Source organism: Wyeomyia smithii, chromosome 3 (assembly GCF_029784165.1).
Source record: "Wyeomyia smithii strain HCP4-BCI-WySm-NY-G18 chromosome 3, ASM2978416v1, whole genome shotgun sequence".
Classification (NCBI taxonomy): Eukaryota; Metazoa; Arthropoda; class Insecta; order Diptera; family Culicidae; genus Wyeomyia; species Wyeomyia smithii.
The window spans coordinates 165,232,178-165,255,303 of record NC_073696.1 but is presented as its reverse complement, the minus strand read 5'-3'; the positions used below and the strand labels follow the sequence as shown (position 1 = coordinate 165,255,303).

Below are 23,126 nucleotides of genomic sequence, written 5' to 3'. Positions count from 1 at the left end.
GTCTTATCGTGCATGAATTTGCCAGACATTCGTCGATGTCATTTACATAAAAGTTGTAAAGAAGGGGGCTTAAACATGAGCCCTGGGGAAGACCCATGTAGCTAATTCGAAAAGTTGCCAAATCACCATGCGTAAAATGCATGTGCTTTTCGGACAACAAATTGTGCAAAAAATTGTTTAAAATTGGAGAAAATCCTTGTCGGTGAAGTTTGCCCGAAAGAATGTCAATAGAAACGGAATCAAAAGCCCCCTTAATGTCCAAGAACGCAGACGCCATTTGTTCTTTGCGACCATACGCCAGCTGAATATCTGTTGAAAGCAACGCAAGACAATCATTCGTCCCTTTGGCACGGCGGAAGCCAAACTGAGTATCTGATAGCAGACCATTTGATTCGACCCAGTGGTCTAAACGACGGAGTATCATTTTTTCCATCAATTTCCGGATACAGGATAGCATTGCAATCGGCCTATAAGAGTTGTGATCAGAAGCTGGTTTCCCTGGTTTTTGGATGGCGTTCACCTTCACTTGCCTCCAATTCTGCGGTACAATGTTTTGCACCAGGAACTTCTTAAACAAGTTCAACAAGCGCCTCTTGGCATTGCCGGGTAGATTCTTCAACAAGTTGAATTTGATTCTATCTAACCCAGGCGCGTTATTGTTACAGGACAGGAGGGCAACTGAAAATTCTGCCATCGTAAAAGGTGTATCTATCGCGTCGTGGCCCGGAGACGTATCGCGAACAAGGTTTTGCGCAGGAACAGAGTCCGGACATACTTTCCTGGCAAAATCAAATATCCACCTACTTGAAGACTCCTCGCTTTCGTTGACCGTTACGCGATTCCGCATTCTTCGGGCTGTGTTCCAAAGAGTGCTCATTGATGTCTCCCTCGACGTCTCGTTTACGAACCGACGCCAATATCCGCGTTTCTTTGCCTTAGTCAAGCTTTTAAACTTGGTATCAAGCTCCGAATAACGTTTAAAGTCGTCGGCATCGTCTGTATCCCGGAAGGTCAGATACGCGTCGGATCTTTGCGTGTAGGCATCGGAGCACTCTTCGTCCCACCACGGAGTGGGAGGCGGTTCTTTGATCGTTACGCCAGGGTATTTCTTCGTTTGGGCTTGCAACGCGGCGTCGAGAATCAAGCCCGCGAGGAGGTTGTATTCTTCAAGCGGTGGATGATGTTGAATCGAATCGACCGTTTTTGAAATCATTTCCTCGTATAACTTCCAATCGACATTCCGTGTGAGGTCATACGGAATATCAATTGGTCGCATGCGAGTTGAACCGTTAGTAATTAAAATAAGAATAGACAAATGGTCGCTACCGTGAGGATCGAGGATTACCTTCCATGTGCAATCCAACCGTAGCGACGTCGAACATAAGGATAGATCCAAAGCGCTTGGGCGCGCTGGAGGTTTCGGGATACGTGTCATTTCACCGTTGTTCAAAATAGTCATGTCGAAGTCATCGCAAAGGTTATAGATCAAAGAGGAGCGGTTATCATTGTAAGGGGAACCCCAAGCCACACCATGAGAGTTGGAGTCTCCCAAAATCAAACGTGGCGAGGGAAGAAGTTCTATTAAATCAAAGAGCAGCCGTTGCCCAACCTGTGCTCTGGGAGGAATATATATTGAGGCAATACAAAGCTCTTTACCTTGTATTGTCATTTGACATGCGACAACTTCGATGCCTGGAATCGAGGGGAGGTTAATACGATAGAAAGAATAGCACTTTTTAATCCCTAGAAGTACTCCTCCATATGGGGTGTCTCGATCAAGGCGAATAATATTAAAATCATGGAAGTTAAGATCAATATTTGAGGTAAGCCAAGTTTCACAAAGGGAAAATGCATCGCATTTGTTTTTATTTATCAAAACTTTAAGTGAATCAATTTTTGGTAAAATACTTCTACAATTCCACTGTAAGACAGAGATAGGATCCTTCATATACGCAGATGAATTAGGCATCGAAGGATACAATCGCTGCAAGGAGGGGCCATTGGGCAGTCAACTGCTTCAAAAATAATCTAACTGTTGGGAGAAGTACTGTGAGGAAATTTTTAATTGGATCAGGTATATTGAAGTTTTCAAAAATCCAGTCCACGATGTTAGAAAAATTCACCAAATGAATGGGTGTGCAAATGGAACAACTGGGGTTTTAGATGTTCCAGGAAGTGCTGGGAACTCCTTCTGGGACTTTAAATTTGCAAGCCCAGGAGGAGTTTGCTTCGGCTTTTCCGCAGCACTTTTAGATTTGTTCGTATTATTCATTCCATCTTGAGAAACCTTAGGTCCTTTCCTGGGAAGCTTAGGAGAGGAAAGATTTTTCCTCTTTCTAGTCTCCCCAAGACAGGCAAAAAAAGTTCCCTCTAGTGGTTCGTCAGAGTCGGTTTCATCTGAAGACAACAGATCAAAGGGGTTCGATGTTATGGTAGAAGTGGTCACGGTCTTCTTAAGAATCTCAGCGTAAGAACGCTTTGAGCGCTCCTTAAGAGACCGTTTAATTTTATCTCTGCGTTGCATGTACACCGGGCATGCGGAAAGCTCATGCAGATTTTTCCCGCAGTGAATACACTTTTCAGCGTTTACACTGCAAGAATCTTCCGCATTAGTCTCCCCACACTTGCCACACCGTGCCTTATTGCAGCAGTAGGCAGCTGTATGGCCTAACTGCTTCCAATTGATGCAATTCATAACACGGGGCACATACAAACGCACAGGCAGACGAACCTGGTTGATAGAAACGTGGCTAGGGAGTGCAGATCCGGCAAACGTAACGCGAAACGAGTCTGACGGAGTGTATACTTTTTTACCGGAGACGAGCGACATGGACCGTAATTGCTTAACATCCAATACTTTCGCCTCGGTAGTGGATTTTTTGAAGCAGCCGACGCCGCTTTTTAGAATACACTCAACAGTCGGACTCGAATCGGTTATTACACCGTCGATCTCCACGTCTCGTGCAGGTACATACACGCGATACTCGCGTGTAAAGAGCTCAGAGCGAGCTATATCGTTGGCCTGATCCAGATCATTGACCACGACACGGAGCTTGTTTGGTCTGACTTTTGCGATTTCGGTCACGACCTTGTATCGTGACGTCAGATCTTTCGCGATTTGTAACGTGTTCAGTGATTTTCCTCCTGGTTTGGGCCTCATGTAGAGAACCAGTGGACCCGTTGATCCGTCTGGGTAGAGCCTGGGACGAGGATTGACTAAAGCAGGGACAGAGGGGGGGTGAACAGGAGGGACAGGGTCGGGTGGGTTTGGAGACGGGGGATCGGGGGCTAAGGGATCCACATCCATTGCGCTCAAACTAGCGCAACAGTACAGTGGCAAAGAATCGCGTACCTCTTCTTCTTTGTTGTCTTCAATAGCACAATCACCGAGTCTTTCGGTGCTGGAACGGGCAGCTTCGCAGCGGCACAGCTATAGCACAATAGCAGGATGACCTTCGGATTATCAGTTTGTCTTTACACCGCACTTCGCACTCTTTAAAACACGACCGAGTAAGCAATGCTTCTTTTCTTCTTCACACAGTAGCGACTTTATAGCGAGACAATCACTTATTGCGTCCGTTTTCGTCGAGCGTTCGGGACGGAATGTTTTGCAAGCCAATATCATACATATACTTAACTGGCGAGGGGGCCCGTTGGCCCCCTGAGTCCCCCGTTGGTTGCATCGTGGTTATTGATAAACGGGTGTCAACGCCAGTGGTGTTGCAGGTGCCAAATCGCGACCGTTTTTTGATCCATAATCTACAAATTCCCTGAACATTATTCCGATCGGCCAAGTATTTGGCGAAAGAGCAGTAGATTTATATTTGGAATCAATGCCCACTTTGAACGAGACAAAACGGAGTGATTTTATATCAACATCCTTTTTAATCAATCTAACCACCTCAGCCGGCTCGTTGCATTGCAGACATTCCTTTATTAATTCATTAATGTTTTCACATGATACATCTGGATGTATTCTTGATAAGTAAATCCAGAATTTATTTTCAGCGGCAGGAACAGTAAGTCGCTATTGTTGTCACCAGACTGGAGTTCGTTCCAACAACAATGTCACGGTTAGCAGCAAACTGCTCTTCGCGACGTCGCTTAGACACTGGGCGACTAATTGTAGGCCAGTAGTGATTGCCGCGCGGAGTAGAGCCTGTCTTGTCGATCAAATTGGTAGAATTAACGGGTTTGCACTCGGTCAGCTGTTTTTCAAATTGACGCAAGTTGGCTGAGGTGCTGGCGACACTTGCATCAACCACACCGGTCAATGTTGTTATTCGCTCTTTCAATTGATCCAGCTCGTTCTTAAGAGCCTGCAAAGCAGGAACATTGTCGCACAGTTCTTTTAAACAGCGATTATTCACAGTAGCGCGGCATTCATCATAGAGCCAAAAAGAATTGGATGAAATCGTTTCATATACAGGACGGGTTATTCCGCAGCAAGTAAAATGAAATATATTGTCACAGAAACCACCACACTTAGCAAATTCAATGCCACGAATAGCTTTAACACATTTATCACAGTTCTTAGCCATTTTGTCGGCGACGAAACGCTCGCTTGCTTGAGCAGAATCTAGAATGCCGGTATTTGACAAAATCTGAGGTAAATTTCACAATCGATCACTATGATTACGTGGTCCGGTGTTAGAAATATCAATTTACGACAGCAGCAAAACAAATAAATCAATTAGCATCAGAAAACACAGTAAACTGAACGGAGGTAAAAATCACTAGCAATAACAAACAATCAGTGTTGCCATTATTATTTCAGATATCACATGCTAATCCACCATGCTACAATTTCCGTAAGCATTGATGATATCTCCTTGCTCCGGTAAGCAAACAGTTGAACGCAATCGAACGTTCGTTTGGATTCATAATTTTGTATCACTTACGATAACTGCCCATAAAGCATAAGAGTCGCATATGACTTTTAGGCAAATTTAAGTTTATGCCATCAATGTATCTAATTTTGTTCAAATTTTCGTATGCTTCGATGAAATTTGAAGGTTTGTTCTGAAAAATACTGGAAAAACCAAACCTTGCCTGTCCCATATTGAAAATAAAGGTATACGAGTCTCATCCTAAGTATATTATCAATTTTCTAAAAAAAAACATTTTTACATTTGTTAGGTATCAGTTAAAAGAAAAGTGTTCACATAAATCACTGACTTAAATAAAGTAAAACAGAGGTCATGTTTGCATGGTTCAATTGAAAATCCACTACAGACATTAAAACTGATTAAACCTTATGTTTATTTTCGAAGAAAATCGAAAGTTAAAACGATTTTTTTTTTTGGAAACTTGGAAATTTCGGAAGTTTTTCTTAGCATCTGGGATGAGTGGAATCATAGTTTTCAGGAGTGTGTCTTTAGAACTTTATTTGCTGTACATTGACGACTCTTCAAAAATTTCATTGTAGACTCTATGTCGAACGAGCTTTCGTTTTTCAGCTAGAGTTGCTTCTTGGTAAATAACATGCATCGCAATCCGTTGAAACCAAATCGCTATATTGCAATTCGTATGATCCAAATCGCTTGGATAACTGTTTACATGACAGGCACGATAAGGAATAATAATAAATGCCTTGGCCGTCTTAGATATGCTTTTATTTTTTGTATATAGTGGAAAAATAAAGGCAAACGAGTCCCATCATTCATTTCCAAGCCTGGAATTCATGCTAAAGTTCATATATAAAATATATAATGTTCCACCTTATAAACATGCAGTTGAATAAAACAAAATTTTAGTTAAATCATAGTTATTTGCCCTAAATTCAAGATTAGAACTTGATTTGCAATTTCCTCAATTGTGAGAATTTCCATATGGGACTGATATGCTTTTATGAGCAGATAATCTCTCAAAGATTCTCGCGATATTGTTGGATGCAAGTGAACTTGGATACAATAAATTTTATCGAGTTTGAATCATTTAGCCTCCTTCTATGGTATTCGAAACACTTAGAAGCGAAAAACAATCAGCAGTGTTTCTATGGGAAACTTGTACGCGAGTGAAAATAATTGGACGATACCTGATGAATCAAAGAATACATTTGCATGAAATATTGCTAATGAGTGAAACTTTCCATGCTTGGTCACCGAACCAAAACCATTTCTTGTTGTATTCATCGCCATTAAGGGGAAACCTCATTGAATCCAGAAATGGCCGACTTCGAGTCACCACTTCGAATTTTCAAAAACACAAGACTCGAAAATACTCATTGCGTCCCCTTTGAAAATTCTATTTTATGTTTGCTTCACCACAGCAAACATAAAATAGCATTTTCACAGGGAACGCATTAACTATTTTCGAGTCTTGTGCTTTCGAAAATTCGAAGTGGTGACTCGAAGTCGGCCACTTTTGGATTCAATGAGGTTTCACCTTAAACTTGATTTCATCCTGCCAAATTACATCTATTTACTGCTGACTTGATGTATTTCAACACGTTAAAAGACCACGAGAATCCACGCAGGGCTGCGGCAAACCACGTGGCCTTTATTTTTACTGATTTTTAGATTTTGATATTTTATTCAAATACGTTTTCGTCATGTACTCATGGTCGATTTACCGCTAGATCGTATTATCAAAAATTGAGAAGCGCTTCAAGGTTTTACAATTCGCTTTTGGTTACCTAATGTAAACAAATTTTTGAAGCGACACTAAGTTTATTAAATCGATGAAGTTCATGAAGATGAAGGTAACAAAATTATTGGATTGAACGCAATTTTATAATTTTTTTTTTCTTAAGATCAGAAAAACTACAACGCTTCAGAACTGAGACTTGAGTTGTATTCGTTGCCATGCTTACAGCATTCAATCGATTCATTATTGTTACATAAAGCTGCTGTTTAGGGAAAAACACTTTTTACCCAGTATTTTTAAAACTACAAATTTTATAGTAAAATTTTACCTTTACTTTTTAGTATTTTCAAACTTAGGTCAATCGGACTTCTGGAAGTCGTACCTCACAGCATTCAAAGTTTCACTTTTTGACTGATAAAAAAGGCAGACTAATAAAATTGTTCAAATCGATTCTTTAAGCGTTTAAACGTCTTGGAAATGCATAAAATATCAAAATCTGATATCAGATATCAACGTTTCATGCATTTCTAAGACTTTTCTAATTTCTAAGACATTTCGTCAAACCAACTTACATTTATAACTAATTTACATGCTATATTATTAAATCAATGTCGTTAATTAATGACATTATTGCACTACACGGCCCATTTATGTTTGAATGTCGATAAGTTTGCATCCTACGTCATATGATGAGGAAATGACATCCATCGTAGATTAGAGGTCTCCTAAACAAATGATAGAATTAGGTATGTGTCATTTTTGGCTAGGAGCCGTCGAACTACATTTTTCGAGTTCTTTAGCAAATATAGAATATTGTAAATATTTATATCATTATCATTTTTAATTTCAAAGAAAAGTTTGTCGGCATAAATAAGATATTTTACATTTTTAAAAATAGAAAAAATTTCGTTTACAAATATTATAAATAAAGGGGCCCAAGTGAGAGCCTTGAAAAACTCCCGAGGTTACTTGAATAGTTTTTACAATGTATTGTGTACCGTTAAAATAAATTTTTCTTTTATATTTCCTTATTATAGCTGCTTACATTCAACAACGTTCGTGGTTCTGGATGTCATTGGTTGCCAAAATGAGTAGCGACTCTCAAGTACAAGATAAACTCGTCAACAATAATCGTTCCAGGCGCAACGCAAATGATTTTATATTTGGAAAACTAATCGGCGAAGGCAGTTTTAGTGTAGTATATTTAGCAAAGGATATCCATACATCAAAAGAATATGCAAGTAAGTTGTTATGTTTTCGCTTTATTATTTTGTTTTAATTAGTGCAAAACAGTATTGTAGTAACGCGTCCTATTCCTTGCTTGTCGTCTCACGAATCCCTTCTGATACTGATTCTCAAATCCTCTTCGCTATCCTCTCACTACTACACTCTCATTCATTAAAAGCGTATTAATAGGAAAGGTAACTGGTATTTCACCGAAGCAAAGATAATCGGATAAAGGTATGACTAATATTTTTTTTTATTATTTATTTGTAGTGGATCTAGACTACTGCGTCCATTAAATAGAACTATTGTAGTATATCCCCATTATTATACGTACCATGTAGCAAACCAGACACCCACTATTGATCGAGTGAATGGCCGGTTGCCTCGGCACGCTCCCAGTCAGGTAGAATGTGCTTAATAAAGCCAACTACTTTACCAGGATTGGCAGACCAAATCTCACACGGTTGCAAGCAGCCCTTGCTAAAAAATTTGATTCTGCTCATGTATAATGCACCGCAGCTGCATAGTAGGTGTTCCGAGGTTTTGCTTTCCATATTACAGAGGCGACAAGTGTCATCCTGAACACGGCCAATGTTCTTTAAATGATACTTACTCGGGCAGTGCCCAATTATTAGTCCTGTGTAAGTACAAAGAGCCCACTTGTTGAGCTCTAGGAGGTTTTTAGTAATTTTCCGGTTTGGCGTAATTACCCTTTCCGACTGGTGACACCCTCTGACAGCCATCCAGTCGGCTGTCACCCGTTGCTCTTCCCAGTATTTAAGTTCCATTTTGATAGTGCAATTTGAGATACCGCAAAGGGGTTCCGGACCAACAAATTGCGAGTTGGAGCCCTATTTGGCCAGTTCGTCTGCTTTTTCATAGCCGCTCCAGTTTTCGAACCGATTTTTGAGCCGTCCGTGAAGAATATCGTTGATCCCTGACGGACAATATTAACTCCGCACTCCCAGTCGGAGCGCGATGCTTCACGCACCTTGTAGGGAATGTCGTAGTTGTCCAAAGGTTTCATCCAGTCTCCGCACATACTCAACAAAGGCCCTCTTTCAAAGTGTTGCAATATACTCAGATGACCAACCAGATCACCAGGTAAGACCTCTTTAAGACGTTTGAGCCGCAAGGCGCTCCTTTCCGCTTCTAACTGCACAAATTCATGCAGAGGCAGCAGGTGAAGAATTGCATCCAGCGCTTTCGATGGAGTGCTGCGCATTGCTCCAGTTATGGCAATACACGCCAGTCTCTGAAGCTTTGATAGCTTTGTTCTTGCAGTAGCCTCTTTTGTTTTAGGCCACCACTCTAAAGAAGCGTATGTTATTTTCGGTAGTATGATGGATGTGTAGATCCATCTGACCATTTTTAGTCTTAGGCCCCATTTCCTACCAACCGTTTTGGAACATAACCAGAACGCACTGACCGCTTTGCTTACTGCAATGTCAAGATGGGCGTTCCAGTTAAGTTTCGCGCTAGAGTTTATCCTAAAAATTTAACCCTTTCGCTAAACTGGATAGAACTTTCCTCAAGCTTAAGAGGTATTAGGTTAAGTTTCCTCTTTTTTTTGAAAGGTACTATTGTTACTTTTGCCGGGTTGATGTTCAGACCCTCTTTTTTACACCAGAGATAAGTTACGTTTAAAGCAAGTTGCATTCTTTCCGAGACAACATTGTCAAATTTTCCTCTTACCATAATGACAATGTCGTCTGCGAAGCCTACAACTTCAAAACCTTTATCTTCTAAGCTGCAGAGAAGGTCATCCACAACTAGAGACCACAGGAGTGGTGAAAGTACTCCGCCTTGAGGGCATCCTTTCGTGGCTCTTACAGTTATAGATGTTCCCCCCAGCAGAGATTATTCTTTGTGCAAGCATGGTATGAATCCAGTTGACTATGCACGTGTGAAACATCCTCTTCTTCATCGCTTTTGCCATGGAAGAGTAGGTCGTGTTATCGAAGGCACCTTCAATATCCAGAAAAGAGCATAATGCTATTTCTTTTGCCGAAAGAGTTTTTTCAATTTTTGTTACCAGCGTGTGAAGCGCTGTAACTGTAGAGGTACCTGTTTGATATGCAAATTGAAATTTAGATAAAGGGTATCCAAGCATGTTTGTTGCATATAGATATTCCTTTAGTACTTTTTCTATTGTCTTCAGCAGGATCGAAGACAAGCTTATGGGTCTAAAAGATTTGGGGTTATTTCTATCTCTATTTCCCGTTTTTGGTATGAAGATAATTCGTAATGCCCTCCATTTCGATGGAATGTAGTTAAATCTTAAACTGGCCTTAAAAATCTTGGTTAGTAACGGTATCAGAGTTGCCTCACCTTTTTGAAGTAACGCTGGAAACACTCCGTCAACACCTGCAGATTTGAAAGGCTGGAAAGATCTAACAGCATTTTCCACTCTGGTCGACGAGAAAATTTCGTCAAGTAAGTTAGAAGTTGAGACATCTTCTCTTTCAGATTCCTACAGAGTCTCTAGAGGGTCGTCTCCCACCTCACCATTAGCGGAAACCTCGCATACAGCCGAGCCCGGGAAATGGGTTTCCATCATCAGATTCAGCGTGTCAGCGGGAGTCTTCGTAAAGGTTCCATTCTGATGCTTCAGACTGCCAAGTACAGTAGTGTGATTCTTGGCCAGCGTTTTGTGGAGTCTAGCAACCGTAGGTGTGTTGTCTATACTTTCACACGTTTGAATCCACGTTCTCCTCTTGGATTTTCTAATTTCTTTGTTATACTCGGTAAGAGCTTTCCTGTACTGCGCCCAATCCGAAGTACGTTTCGCTTCGTTAAACTTTTTTCGGGATGTTTTTCTTAGACGCTCCAACTTTGAGTTCCACCACGGCACATCCCTGTTTGAAGACGAGACTTTGACCGGGCAGCTACTGTTGTAGGCGTCTAGGATCATTTTGTTTAGCGTTTCAGAGAAGTTTTCAAGTTGCTCTATTGAGCCGATTCTGTTGTCATTTGTCGGAGCAGCAAAATTCAAGTGACTAGCATATCGATCCCAGTTAGTTTTCCTAGGATCGCGATATTCTGCCAATGATTAATTGCCGCCCCCCCAATCAAAGATGATGTGTTTATGACCAGATAAAGAAGTCTCGTCCGAGACACGCCAGTTCTGATTTTTTTCCGAAATTGCAGGGCTGCATAATGTCAGATCCAAAACTTCTTCTCTGATCGCGTTTAAAAAAGTCGGTTTATTACCTGTGTTACATATGTCAATGTTGTTAGATGAAAGATAATCAAAAAGACTCTCACCTCTTCTATTGATGTCGGTACTTTCCCACACTGTGTGATGGGCATTGGCGTCACAGCAGTTGATAAACGACCCATTAGTGCTGCGACAGTAGTGAACGAACGCTGCGATCTCAGGCGGAGGAACCTCAGGAGCATCACCCGGGAAGTAGGCTGAGGCCAAAACGATCTCAGTCCTTCCTCTGGTGGTTGGTACCTCGACCATGACCGCTACGATGTCGCGTTTGATGAACTCTGTAATAGGGTAACATTTCAGTGTATTATTAGCGAGAATAGCAGTTCTAGGCGAACTCTGATTCTCGTCATAAAATAACTTACATTTGTTCGATTTAATTCCGAACATTTTGCCTTTATTGGACCATGGTTCCTGAATGAGAGCCATGTTCATCCCTTCTTTTTGAACCTCCTACACAACACAGCTGAAGCACCTTTAGCGTGATGGAGGTTCACCTGTAGAAACTTAATTGGTTCCATTATTATTTTAAGTCTGCTCCTCATGTCTTTTAGGCGGAGCAGAGCCAGCATTTCCTTCCCGTGGGGAACTATTATCGTTTTCCACTGATTTTCCTGTCGCCATCGCTTCTATCCTTAGGAGCTGGTCTTGGCGCCACCAGTTTGACACCGCTAGGTCCTGCTATCGAATCGCTGGGCGGTAGACTAGTGGGATCGGTACGTTCAGGCTTCTTTACCTTCGGCTTAGAGTTCTGACGTGGTCGATGTTTCATTTTACGAATCTGCATTTCGCCAAAGCGGAAGTTTAACATGAATTGACGCTTAGCTAAAATCTGCAGCGAATCTTCATCCATGTAGAGCGTCCATTCGGCATGTCTGTTTGCGTTCGTGCGGTTTATTATTTGCCAGTTTTTTGTGGTTATACCACTATTTTGGCTCTCAATGAGGCCTCTTATCCTTTCGTCGCGGAAATCCGCGCTTAAGGGGAAGAATGCATGAAAGATTTCCAGACGAGGAATGTCTTTCACGTCCAAGGCAACCAGTTCAGCATTCTCCCAAGGCACGAGTGACCGAGTCACATCCTTCAGCCACAAGGCAGTTTCTTGGTCCTTACAGTAAAGAACCATGTAGCTGCATTTTGCAAACTTCGGTTTGACCACCTCGTGCCTTTGCTCTTCGACTCTAAGGAGAAGGGCATCTTGTACAGCGTCCAGATTCGCTGTTGTCATTTATTTTAATGGAAATCCCCTGTGAATTATCCCAACTTTCACCAAGCTAACTACATCCCTGAATGAGCGACCATCTGAGTGGGAGTTGGCCGCTGAACTTGTAGCTCGTCTTTGGACGCCTCTGGTTCCTGCGGCACCGTTTGTACTCCGGCCTGCCTCCATTCTAGTTGTAGTAGCCTGATTACTGGTAAGAGATAAACCAGCGCGCTGCCTCGGACAAAGGGATTTTGTTCTTTTCGCGTCGGGTTTCTCTCCACTACTGCCATGCTCACCATTTCTGGACCGCTTAGCAGTGCTAGAAGTCGTATGAACGCCGGTCGAAAATACTATCGACCGAGCCTCAACGCTAGTAAACCCGACAGCACGCATTTTCCTCATTCTTTGGCGTTGACCCTTGGAGACACAACGACGCCATTTTATTGTTGCGCTGTCTTCGCTTTCCGACGGGTCCCCACCAGAGGGGGTGGGTCTTATGGTAACGTTAATGTCATCATCGCTGTCACTATCATTGCGTTTCGGCGTATCCGAGATCGAAGAATATATATAATATATATATATATATATATATATATATATATATATATATATATATATATATATATATATATATATGTTTATATATATATATATATATATATATATATATATATATATATATATATATATATGTTTATATATATATATATATGTATATATATATGTTTATATATATATATGTATATATATATATATATATATATATATATATATATATATATATATATATATATATATATATAAATATATATATATATATATATATATATATATATATATATATATATATATATATATATATATATATATATATATATATATATATATATATATATATATATATATATATATATATATAAATATATATATATATATATATATATATATATATATATATATATATATATATATATATATATATCATTCTGTGCCGAACACGCATCAGTACTGGACGTGTTTGGTGATCGGTCCGATAGAGTATAAAACAAAAGACGTGTGAACAAGTGTTGGCATTGTTTGCCTGGTCGAGTGAAATAAATCCGGGTTCAAGGTCGTTCCTTTGTGCAACTGTTTCGCATCGTGACTGCCAGCTGGTGCGTAAGCCGATTTGGCTGCTGGCTGGATTGTGCTACAGCAGTGGACGAGACACAAACGAGGAAAAAGAAGAAGCCATCAGTGTCAGCGAGTCGTATCGCTGTGTGGAGTGATCTCACACCTGGCTCGCTGCTGGTGGCTGTTTGGTGCTGCTGTATTGGTGCTGCTGGCTGTAACGGCTGCTACTTCGAACGATCGGACAACCAACCTTACTGGAAGGGAGAAATAAAAAGGTACGTGTTCTTGTCAGCGCTAGTGCGCTAAACATAGCGCGATGGATGTAGATCCCTCGCCTCCCGCGCCACCATCCCCGAACCCCTCTGACCCTGACCCTTCTGTTACCCCCTCCCCTGTTCATTCTTCAGTCCCCCCTCGCCCCAGGCTTTACCCAGACGGAGCCCAGGGCAGCTATACTGTTTATTTTCGGCCAAAGGCAGGACCGAAATCGAAAAAGTTGAACCTCTTGCAGATTTCTAAAGACCTGACGAAGGAGTACAAGGGCGTGACCGAAATTTCCAAGGTCCGGCCTAACAAGCTCCGTGTCGTGGTCGGTAACCTGAAAGAGGCCAACGATATAGCTTGCTCTGAGCTCTTCACACGCGAGTATCGCGTTTACATACCCGCACGAGACGTGGAGATCGACGGTGTCATAACCGATTCGAGTCTGTCCGTCGAGTGTATACTGCAAAGTGCCAAAGGGTGCTTTAAGAACAAAACGTGTCCCGAAGTAAAGGTGCTCGACTGCAAGCAATTGCGGTCAGCATCGATCATCGGTGGCAAAACAGTATACACTCCGTCAGACTCGTTTCGAGTTACGTTCGCCGGGTCTGCACTACCAAGCCACGTCTCGATCCACCGGGTTCGTCTCCCTGTGAGGCTCTACGTGCCCCGCGTCATGAACTGCCAGAATTGCAAGCAGTTAGGCCATACAGCCGCCTACTGCTGCAATAAGGCACGTTGTGGCAAGTGTGGGGAGTCTCATGCGGAAGATTCTTGCAGTGTTAACGCTGAAAAGTGTATTCACTGCGGAGAAAATCTGCATGAGCTCTCGACATGTGCGGTGTACATGCAGCGCAGGGATAAAATAAAACGGTCTCTCAAAGAGCGTTCAAAGCGTTCCTACGCTGACATGCTGAAGAAGACCGTTACCACTTCTCCCGTTACTTCGAACCCCTTCGATCTGTTGCCCTCTGAGGAAACCGATTCTGACGATTCACCAGCGGGAGCATCTTACGCCAATCCTGGGGAGTCTAGAAAGAGGAAAAGTGTTTCCTCTCCTAAACTTCCCAGAAAAGGTCCTAAGATTTCTCAAAGTGAAATGAAGGTTACAAACAAACCAAACAGTGCTGCGGAAAAACCGAAGCAAACTCCTCCTGGGCTGGCAAATTTAAAGTCCCAGAAGGAGTTCCCAGCACTGCCAGGAACATCTAAAACCCCAGTTGCTCCTTTTACACTCCCAGTTGATGAAACAAACTCTGGATTAGTGAAATTTTCTGACATTGTGGACTGGATTTTTGAAACTTTCAATGTACCCGATCCAATTAAAATTTTTCTTACAGCATTCCTCCCAACAGTTAGATCATTTTTGAAGCAGTTGACTGCCCAATGGCCTCTCCTTGCAGCGATTGTATCCTTCGATGCCTAATTCAACTGCGTATATGAAGGATTCTATCTCTGTCTTACAGTGGAATTGTAGAAGTATTTTACCAAAAATTGATTCGTTTAAAGTTTTGATAAATAAAAACAAATGCGATGCATTTTCCCTTTGTGAAACTTGGCTTACTTCAAATATTGATCTCAACTTCCATGATTTTAATATTATTCGCCTTGATCGAGACACCCCATATGGAGGAGTACTTTTAGGGATTAAAAAGTGCTATTCTTTCTATCGTATTAACCTCCCCTCGATTCCAGGCATCGAAGTTGTCGCATGTCAAATGACAATACAAGGTAAAGAGCTTTGTATTGCCTCAATATATATTCCCCCCAGAGCACAGGTTGGGCAACGGCTGCTCTTTGATTTAATAGAACTTCTTCCCTCGCCACGTTTGATTTTGGGAGACTTCAACTCTCATGGCGTGGCTTGGGGTTCCCCATACAATGATAACCGCTCCTCTTTAATCTATAACCTTTGCGATGACTTCGACATGACTATTTTAAACAACGGTGAAATGACACGTATCCCGAAACCTCCAGCGCGCCCAAGCGCTTTGGATCTATCCTTATGTTCGACGTCGCTACGGTTGGATTGCACATGGAAGGTAATCCTCGATCCTCACGGTAGCGACCATCTGCCTATTCTTATTTCAATTACTAACGGGTCAACTCGCATGCGACCAATTGACATTCCGTATGACCTCACACGAAATGTCGATTGGAAGTTATACGAGGAAATGATTTCAAAAGCGGTCGAGTCGATTCAACATCATTCACCACTTGAAGAATACAACCTCCTCGCGGGCTTGATTCTCGACGCCGCGTTGCAAGCCCAAACGAAGAAATATCCCGGCGTAACGATCAAAGAACGGCCTCCCACTCCGTGGTGGGACCAAGAGTGCTCCGATGTCTACACGCAAAGATCCGACGCGTTTAAGGCCTACCAGACGGGAGGTATACCTGGCGACTATTTACGGTATTCGGAGCTTGATACCAAGCTTAAAAGCTTGGCTAAAGCAAAGAAACGTGGATATTGGCGTCGGTTCGTGAACGAGACGTCGAGGGAGACATCGATGAGCACTCTTTGGAACACAGCCCGAAGAATGCGGAATCGCGTAACGGTCAACGAAAGCGAGGAGTCTTCAAGTAGGTGGATATTTGATTTTGCCAGGAAAGTATGTCCGGACTCTGTTCCTGAGCAAAATATTGTTCGCGATGCGTCTCCGGGCCACGACGCGATAGAATCACCTTTTACGATGGCAGAACTTTCAGTTGCCCTCCTGTCCTGTAACAATAACGCGCCTGGATTAGATAGAATCAAATTCAACTTGTTGAAGAATCTACCCGGCAATGCCAAGAGGCGCTTGTTGAACTTGTTCAATAAGTTCCTGGAGCAAAACATTGTACCGCAGGATTGGAGGCAAGTGAAGGTGATCGCCATCCAAAAACCAGGGAAACCAGCTTCTAATCACAACTCTTATAGGCCGATTGCAATGCTATCCTGTATCCGGAAATTGATGGAAAAAATGATACTCCGTCGTTTAGACCACTGGGTCGAATCAAATGGTCTACTATCAGAAACTCAATTTGGCTTCCGCCGTGCCAAAGGGACGAATGATTGTCTTGCGTTGCTTTCAACAGATATTCAGCTGGCGTATGCTCGTAAAGAACAAATGGCGTCTGCGTTCTTGGACATTAAGGGGGCTTTTGATTCCGTTTCTATTGACATTCTTTCGGGTAAACTTCACCGACAAGGATTTTCTCCAATTTTGAACAATTTTTTGCACAACTTGTTGTCCGAAAAGCACATGCATTTTACGCATGGCGATTTGGCAACTTTTCGCATTAGCTACATGGGTCTTCCCCAGGGCTCATGTTTAAGCCCCCTTCTTTACAACTTTTATGTAAATGACATCGACGAATGTCTGGCAAATTCATGCACGATAAGACAACTTGCAGACGACAGTGTAATCTCTGTTACAGGAGCCAAAGCTGCCGATTTGCAAGGACCATTGCAAGATACCTTGGACAATTTGTCTGCTTGGGCTTTACAGCTAGGTATCGAATTCTCTCCGGAGAAGACTGAGATAGTAGTTTTTTCTAGGAAGCATGAACCTGCTCAGCTTCAAACACAATTAATGGGTAAAACGATTTCTCAGGTTTTGGTACACAAATATCTTGGTGTCTGGTTCGACTCTAAAGGCACCTGGGGTTGTCACGTGAGGTATCTGATGAAAAAATGTCAACAAAGAGTGAATTTTCTTCGTACAATAACCGGACAATGGTGGGGAGCCCATCCAGGAGACCTTATAAGGCTTTACCAAACAACGATATTGTCTGTTATTGAATACGGGTGTTTCTGCTTCCGCTCCGCAGCAAACACACATTTGATCAAACTGGAGCGAATACAATATCGTTGTTTGCGTATCGCCTTAGGTTGCATGCAGTCGACCCATACGATGAGTTTGGAGGTTTTAGCTGGAGTACTACCATTGAAAAACCGCTTCTGGAGCCTGTCTTCTCGTATTCTAATCAAATGTGAGGTCTTGAACCGTCCCGTGATTGAAAATTTTGAAAGGTTAATCGAACTTAATTCTCAAACCCGTTTTATGACATTGTATTTCAATCACATGTCCCAAAATATTAACCCTTCTTCGAATATTCCAAATCGTGTCGACTTATCAAATACTTCTGATTCTACTGTGTTTTTCGATACATCCATGATAGAAGAAACTCGTGGAATCCCGGATCATTTACGCGTGCAGCAGATCCCTAAAATTTTTTCCAATAAATATCGAAACATCAACTGCGACAATATGTACTACACTGACGGATCACTTCTTGATGGGTCCACTGGCTTCGGTATCTTCAATAACAATTTAACCGTCTCCCATAAGCTCGATAATCCTGCTTCTGTTTACGTCGCAGAATTAGCTGCAATTCAGTACACCCTAGGGATTATCGAAAAAATGCCCACGGACCATTATTTCATCTTTACGGACAGTCTCAGTTCCATTGAGGCTCTCCGATCGATGAAAGATGTTAAGCACTCTCCGTATTTCCTGGGGAAAATACGGGAACATCTGAGTGCTTTATCCGAAAAATCTACTCAGATTACCTTAGCGTGGGTCCCTTCTCACTGCTCGATACCGGGTAATGAGAAAGCGGACTCTTTGGCTAAGGTGGGCGCAACAAACGGTGATATTTATGAAAGACCAATTGCCTTTAATGAATTTTTCGCACTTGTACGTCAGAATACGATCATCAGTTGGCAAAATGCTTGGACCAGAGGGGAATTGGGAAGGTGGTTACATTCCATAATCCCCAAAGTATCGACGAACCCGTGGTTCAAGGGGTTGGATGTAGGTCGGGATTTCATTTGCGTGATGTCCCGGCTTATGTCCAATCACTATAGATTTGACGCGCTTCTCCGTCGTGTTGGGCTCGGGGAAAGTGGTATCTGTGCCTGTGGTGAAGGTTATCACGACTTAGAGCATGTGGTTTGGTCATGCCCTGTACACCGTGACGCCAGGTCTAAATTAATAGCTTCCCTGCAGGCCGAGGGTAGACAGCCGGCTGTTCCTGTTCGTGATGTCTTGGCGAGCCGTGACCTATCCTACATGTCCCTTATATACGTTTTCCTGAAATCCATCCACGCCCCAGTCTAGTCCCGTTCCCCTCCGTCTACACCCAACAAAACGACAAGAACACGTTTGAACCTTAAGCACAAAACCAGCAACCAGACCCCGCACAACAGAACCAGGACCCAAGGACTACGAGCCTCTGTCCCAACTCACGACATCGTGGCTCAGCAGAACGAATCCATACATGCCATTCGACGATTATCAGACGACCATTGAACAACAAAACACTGATTGGAAATCCCATGCTAGTTTTAAGTTAGACTTAATTTCAGCTCGTAGTCGGCAGCGAGGATAAAAAATTTGCTTTAGTTTTTAAGTCATCAGATATAATTGGCGCCGTTAAACATTAAATTGTATTTGTGCCGTGTCAAATAAATGTTATGTGAAGAAAAAAAAAAAAAAATATATATATATATATATATATATATATATATATATATATATATATATATATATATATATATATATATATATATATATATATATATATATATATATATATATATATATATATATATATATATATATATATATATATATATATATATATATATATATTTATTTATATATATATTTATTTATTTATATTCCGTAGTGCCCAATTATTGCCACTGAGAAAATCGATATGCAGTGTCAATGCGTCTTTTACGGTGGATAAAGCAACACTGTTTCTCCACACAACCATACGGCTTACTAGCTTCCGTAGGAAAAAAAAAAGCAAAAAGCTTGAAAGCTTTTAGCCTCTTCCCGTTTAGCGTCACTTTTGTTTGTTAGCATCGAAGCATGGATGCAACTTTCGGAGCTAACAAACGGTCACTTTTATTCTACTTCCTACCTGTGCACTATCCAAATCTTTGCCGCAGCAATTTAGTGATCACTTACACCCAGGGATGCCACATATACAGATTTTTCTGTATTTTACAGTTTTTTGACCTGAAAAAGCAATACAGAATCTGTATTACAGAATTACAGAATATTGCCAAAAATACAGATTTTACAGATTTTTTTGTTATACCGACGAAGTGGAATGTGACTTGAACGAAGCGCGAAAATGAAAGTTTCAAATTATTTGTCAGGATTTCTATGCAAAGTTCTTAAAACAAATTGCAAAGAGCCCGATCCTCTTGTAAAAACGGATCATGATCTATTCAAGAAGAAGAAATTCAGGATCCAAATGCGTTATGTGCTGGTTCGACTATCGCTAACACAAATGCGCATAATATAGCCTATCCTGGGAAAAGTTTCTCCATCATAACATTGAGTGTTTCAAGAGAATCAGCAGTAAAAGTACCGTCGTCCTTCTTTATTCTGCCCAAGCTATTCGTGTGATAGAGGAGTTTGTAAGTGTACTGGATTTAAAATTTTGAATACTATCCCTTACTGGCCTCAGTCTAATGGCAAAGTGGAGCGGCAGAATAGATCAATTCTGAAACGACTACGCATTGCACAGGAGCTGGGCCAGGACTGGAGAAAAGAATTGCGTGATTACATCTTAACGTATCATTCGACAAATCATTCATCAATAGGAAAATCACCCGCAGAACTCATGTTTGGAAATGGAATCAAAAGCAAGGTTCCATGAATCATGATTTTCAACGAGGGCGGTGCTGTACGTGAGCGTGATGCAATAGTGAAACAAAAAGGGAAAGAATATGGAGATGGTAAAAAAAGCTCTAAAATAAATGAAGGCGATACGGTACTAGCGAAACGTATGCGGAAAAGTGATAAACTGGACACTAATTTCAGTAACGAGGAGTTCATCGTGCAGAGTAAAGTTGGATCTGATACAATCATCAAATTTACAAGATCTGGTAAGGAGTTTAGACGCAACCCAGCTCATTTGAAGAAGGTGTTAGACAAAGTTGTCGATAATGATAATGATAATTCGCCAGATGACCCTGTTACCGAGCCGGTTGATCCACAGGTTCGAGAAAACGATGACACTGAGGATCCTACTTCTACAGAAGGACTAATAAAGAGAACACGGAAGACCCCAAGCAAATATGACGATTTTATTCCTCATTGAAAGTAAATAAATAAACCAACGGATTATAGTTTAATAAGTTTCATTCCAAGGGGGGATTGTAGTATATTAGTCCTGGCAACTCTGCTTTTTTACGTGCATAAGCAATCCGACATCGGCTGGCAAATAAAGCTAAATTTAGTGGTGTTTTTCGAGTTACTGGTTCGCGAGTGACGGTGTAAGCAGGGTTGCCACATTTATATCTGTATTTTGCTCTGAAAATTTCTGTATATCTGTATCTCGGGCCAAATAATCTGTATTAAAAATCTGTATCGAGCAAACTCAGAATGTTGGATGGAAACATTTTTACTTGCAGAATATATTTAAACAAATTAATTTTTCTCTTCGTGATGTTTATACAGGTTTTGTTAAATTTATTTTTCAAAGTTTTCGTTAATTCAATATTACTATCTCTTCCTTGGTCTGCAACGTACACACTTAATTGCACAATGGTTTCTCGGTAATACTTAATACCGAACTACTTGAAAACTTTTTAGTTTACCGTTATTTCGTAAAAAAATTACCGAGAAATCGGAAACCGAACGTGTTTACCGGAATACTGTAAATTTGTTTACCGAAGAAAACCGTAAAATAGAGAATTTACGAGTTCAGTAAACTAAAATACCGAAACTCGGAACCCTGACATCATTTAACCGAGATTTCGTCGAACAAAAAAGCTCTTACCGAGATTCCGAAAAACAGAACTGTCAAAATAACGAGTGCTTCACTAATAGTTTTGTTCGTGTTTCGGTGTAGATGTAAAACGAGCAGGATTTGCGGCTGATTATTATCATGGAAAAATCTGCAGACCAATTTAAATATTGAGTGAGTATACTTTTTTAAATCTTGTTTTTATTTTGCTGCAAAAAATATTTGAAGACAAAGGATTAATTCAATTCTTTCTTCACTCAATTTTGCAGGTTAACGACTCGCTTCGCCGGATGGAAGTTGCAGAGTGGTAGTTGCTACTTTATTTCCTAGAAGCATTACAACTGTCCTGTTTACAATAATGCTCTATTTTGTTGAATCAGTTGACTTAATAATTAATAAATTTATTTGTATATTTAATCGGTTTTAATCATATTCTGAGTTTATCTGAAAAAACCGCAAAATACATACTTTAGTAAATTTTACCGAAGTTCTCGTAATAATTCGACAGTTAAATTTTCCGAGCTCCGTGATTATTTATTGAGTATTCCGGTAAAACATTACCGAGAATCTCGTTAAAGTTTGACAGGTTTTCAATTTTTGGTTTTACAGAATCTCGGTATTTTAATCATGATCTATTCAAGAAGAAGAAATTCAGGATCCAAATGCGTTATGTGCTGGTTCGACTATCGCTAACACAAATGCGCATAATATAGCCTACGATATCTTCACTGAATCGAGAGTGGAATGGGCAATTAACTCATTTGAGCCCTATAAGTCCCCGGGCTTGGATGGATTATTGCCAATGCTTCAACGGTGTAAAAGGGTAATAATTCCATTCATAACCGAGATATTTAGGGCTAGTTTAACACTTGATTATATACCCACTAATTGGAGAAAAACGAGAGTGATCTTTATACCGAAAGCGAGGAAGCGCGACAGAACACTTCCAAAAGCCTTCAGACCAATTAGTCTAACATCCATTATGTTAAAAATTATGGAAAAACTCATTGATTACCACGTCAAATCAACTTACATCAAAACATCTCCGCTAAGCAAATCTATAGAAGCAAATGAAATCGCACTTGCTGAGTTTTTAGACATAGAGGGAGTTTTTGATAATGTATCCCATCGCTCAATGCTCACAGCAATGAGATATCATCGATTCGATATATATATACTTCAAAATGGATTCAAACAATGCTGAACAGTCGTGAAATAACTGCAGTATTGGGAAATACCACCCTCACAAGAAAAACAACAGAGGGATGCCCGCAAGGTGGAGTTTTATCGCCTTTGCTGTGGTCACTGGTTGTAGACCAGCTGCTTAGAAACCTGACTGAACAAGGTTTTGAAGTAGTCGGCTTCGCCGACGATGTAGTTATTATTGTGAGGGAAAAATTTGACAGTATAGTATCGGAAAGAATGCAGTTAGCTCTTAACTGCACTTTAGGATGGTGTAAACGAGAAGGGCTGACCGTTAACCCCTCAAAAACAACCATTATTTCCTTCACCCGGAAGAGAAGGTATAACATAGATAGCCTGAAATTGGGTGAAACCATACTTATGCTTTCCATTGAAACCAAACACCTTGGAGTGGTTTTGGATCAGAAACTCAGCTGGAATGCACATATTGAATATGTCATCGGTAAAGCTACGAGTGCCCTCTGGACATGTAGCAAAGCTATTGGCAGAACATGGGGTCTAAGGCCAAGTATGATTTATTGGTTGTACCAGGGGCAATAATAAGACCAAGAATAACGT

At 41.1% G+C, this 23,126-nt stretch overlaps 1 protein-coding gene across 6 annotated transcripts in view; it reads left to right on the top strand.

Annotated features, from left to right (window-relative positions):
- LOC129730678 (3-phosphoinositide-dependent protein kinase 1) overlaps positions 1–23,126 on the top strand; it is a 114,090-nt gene that overhangs the window by 34,494 nt on the left and 56,470 nt on the right. For all 6 annotated transcript variants that reach the window (XM_055690206.1, XM_055690208.1, XM_055690207.1 and 3 more), the window contains one exon: positions 7,626–7,829. In XM_055690206.1, coding sequence (XP_055546181.1) covers positions 7,658–7,829 — 172 coding nt within the window. In that variant the 5' untranslated portion in view covers positions 7,626–7,657. The remainder of the gene's footprint in view (positions 1–7,625; positions 7,830–23,126) is intronic.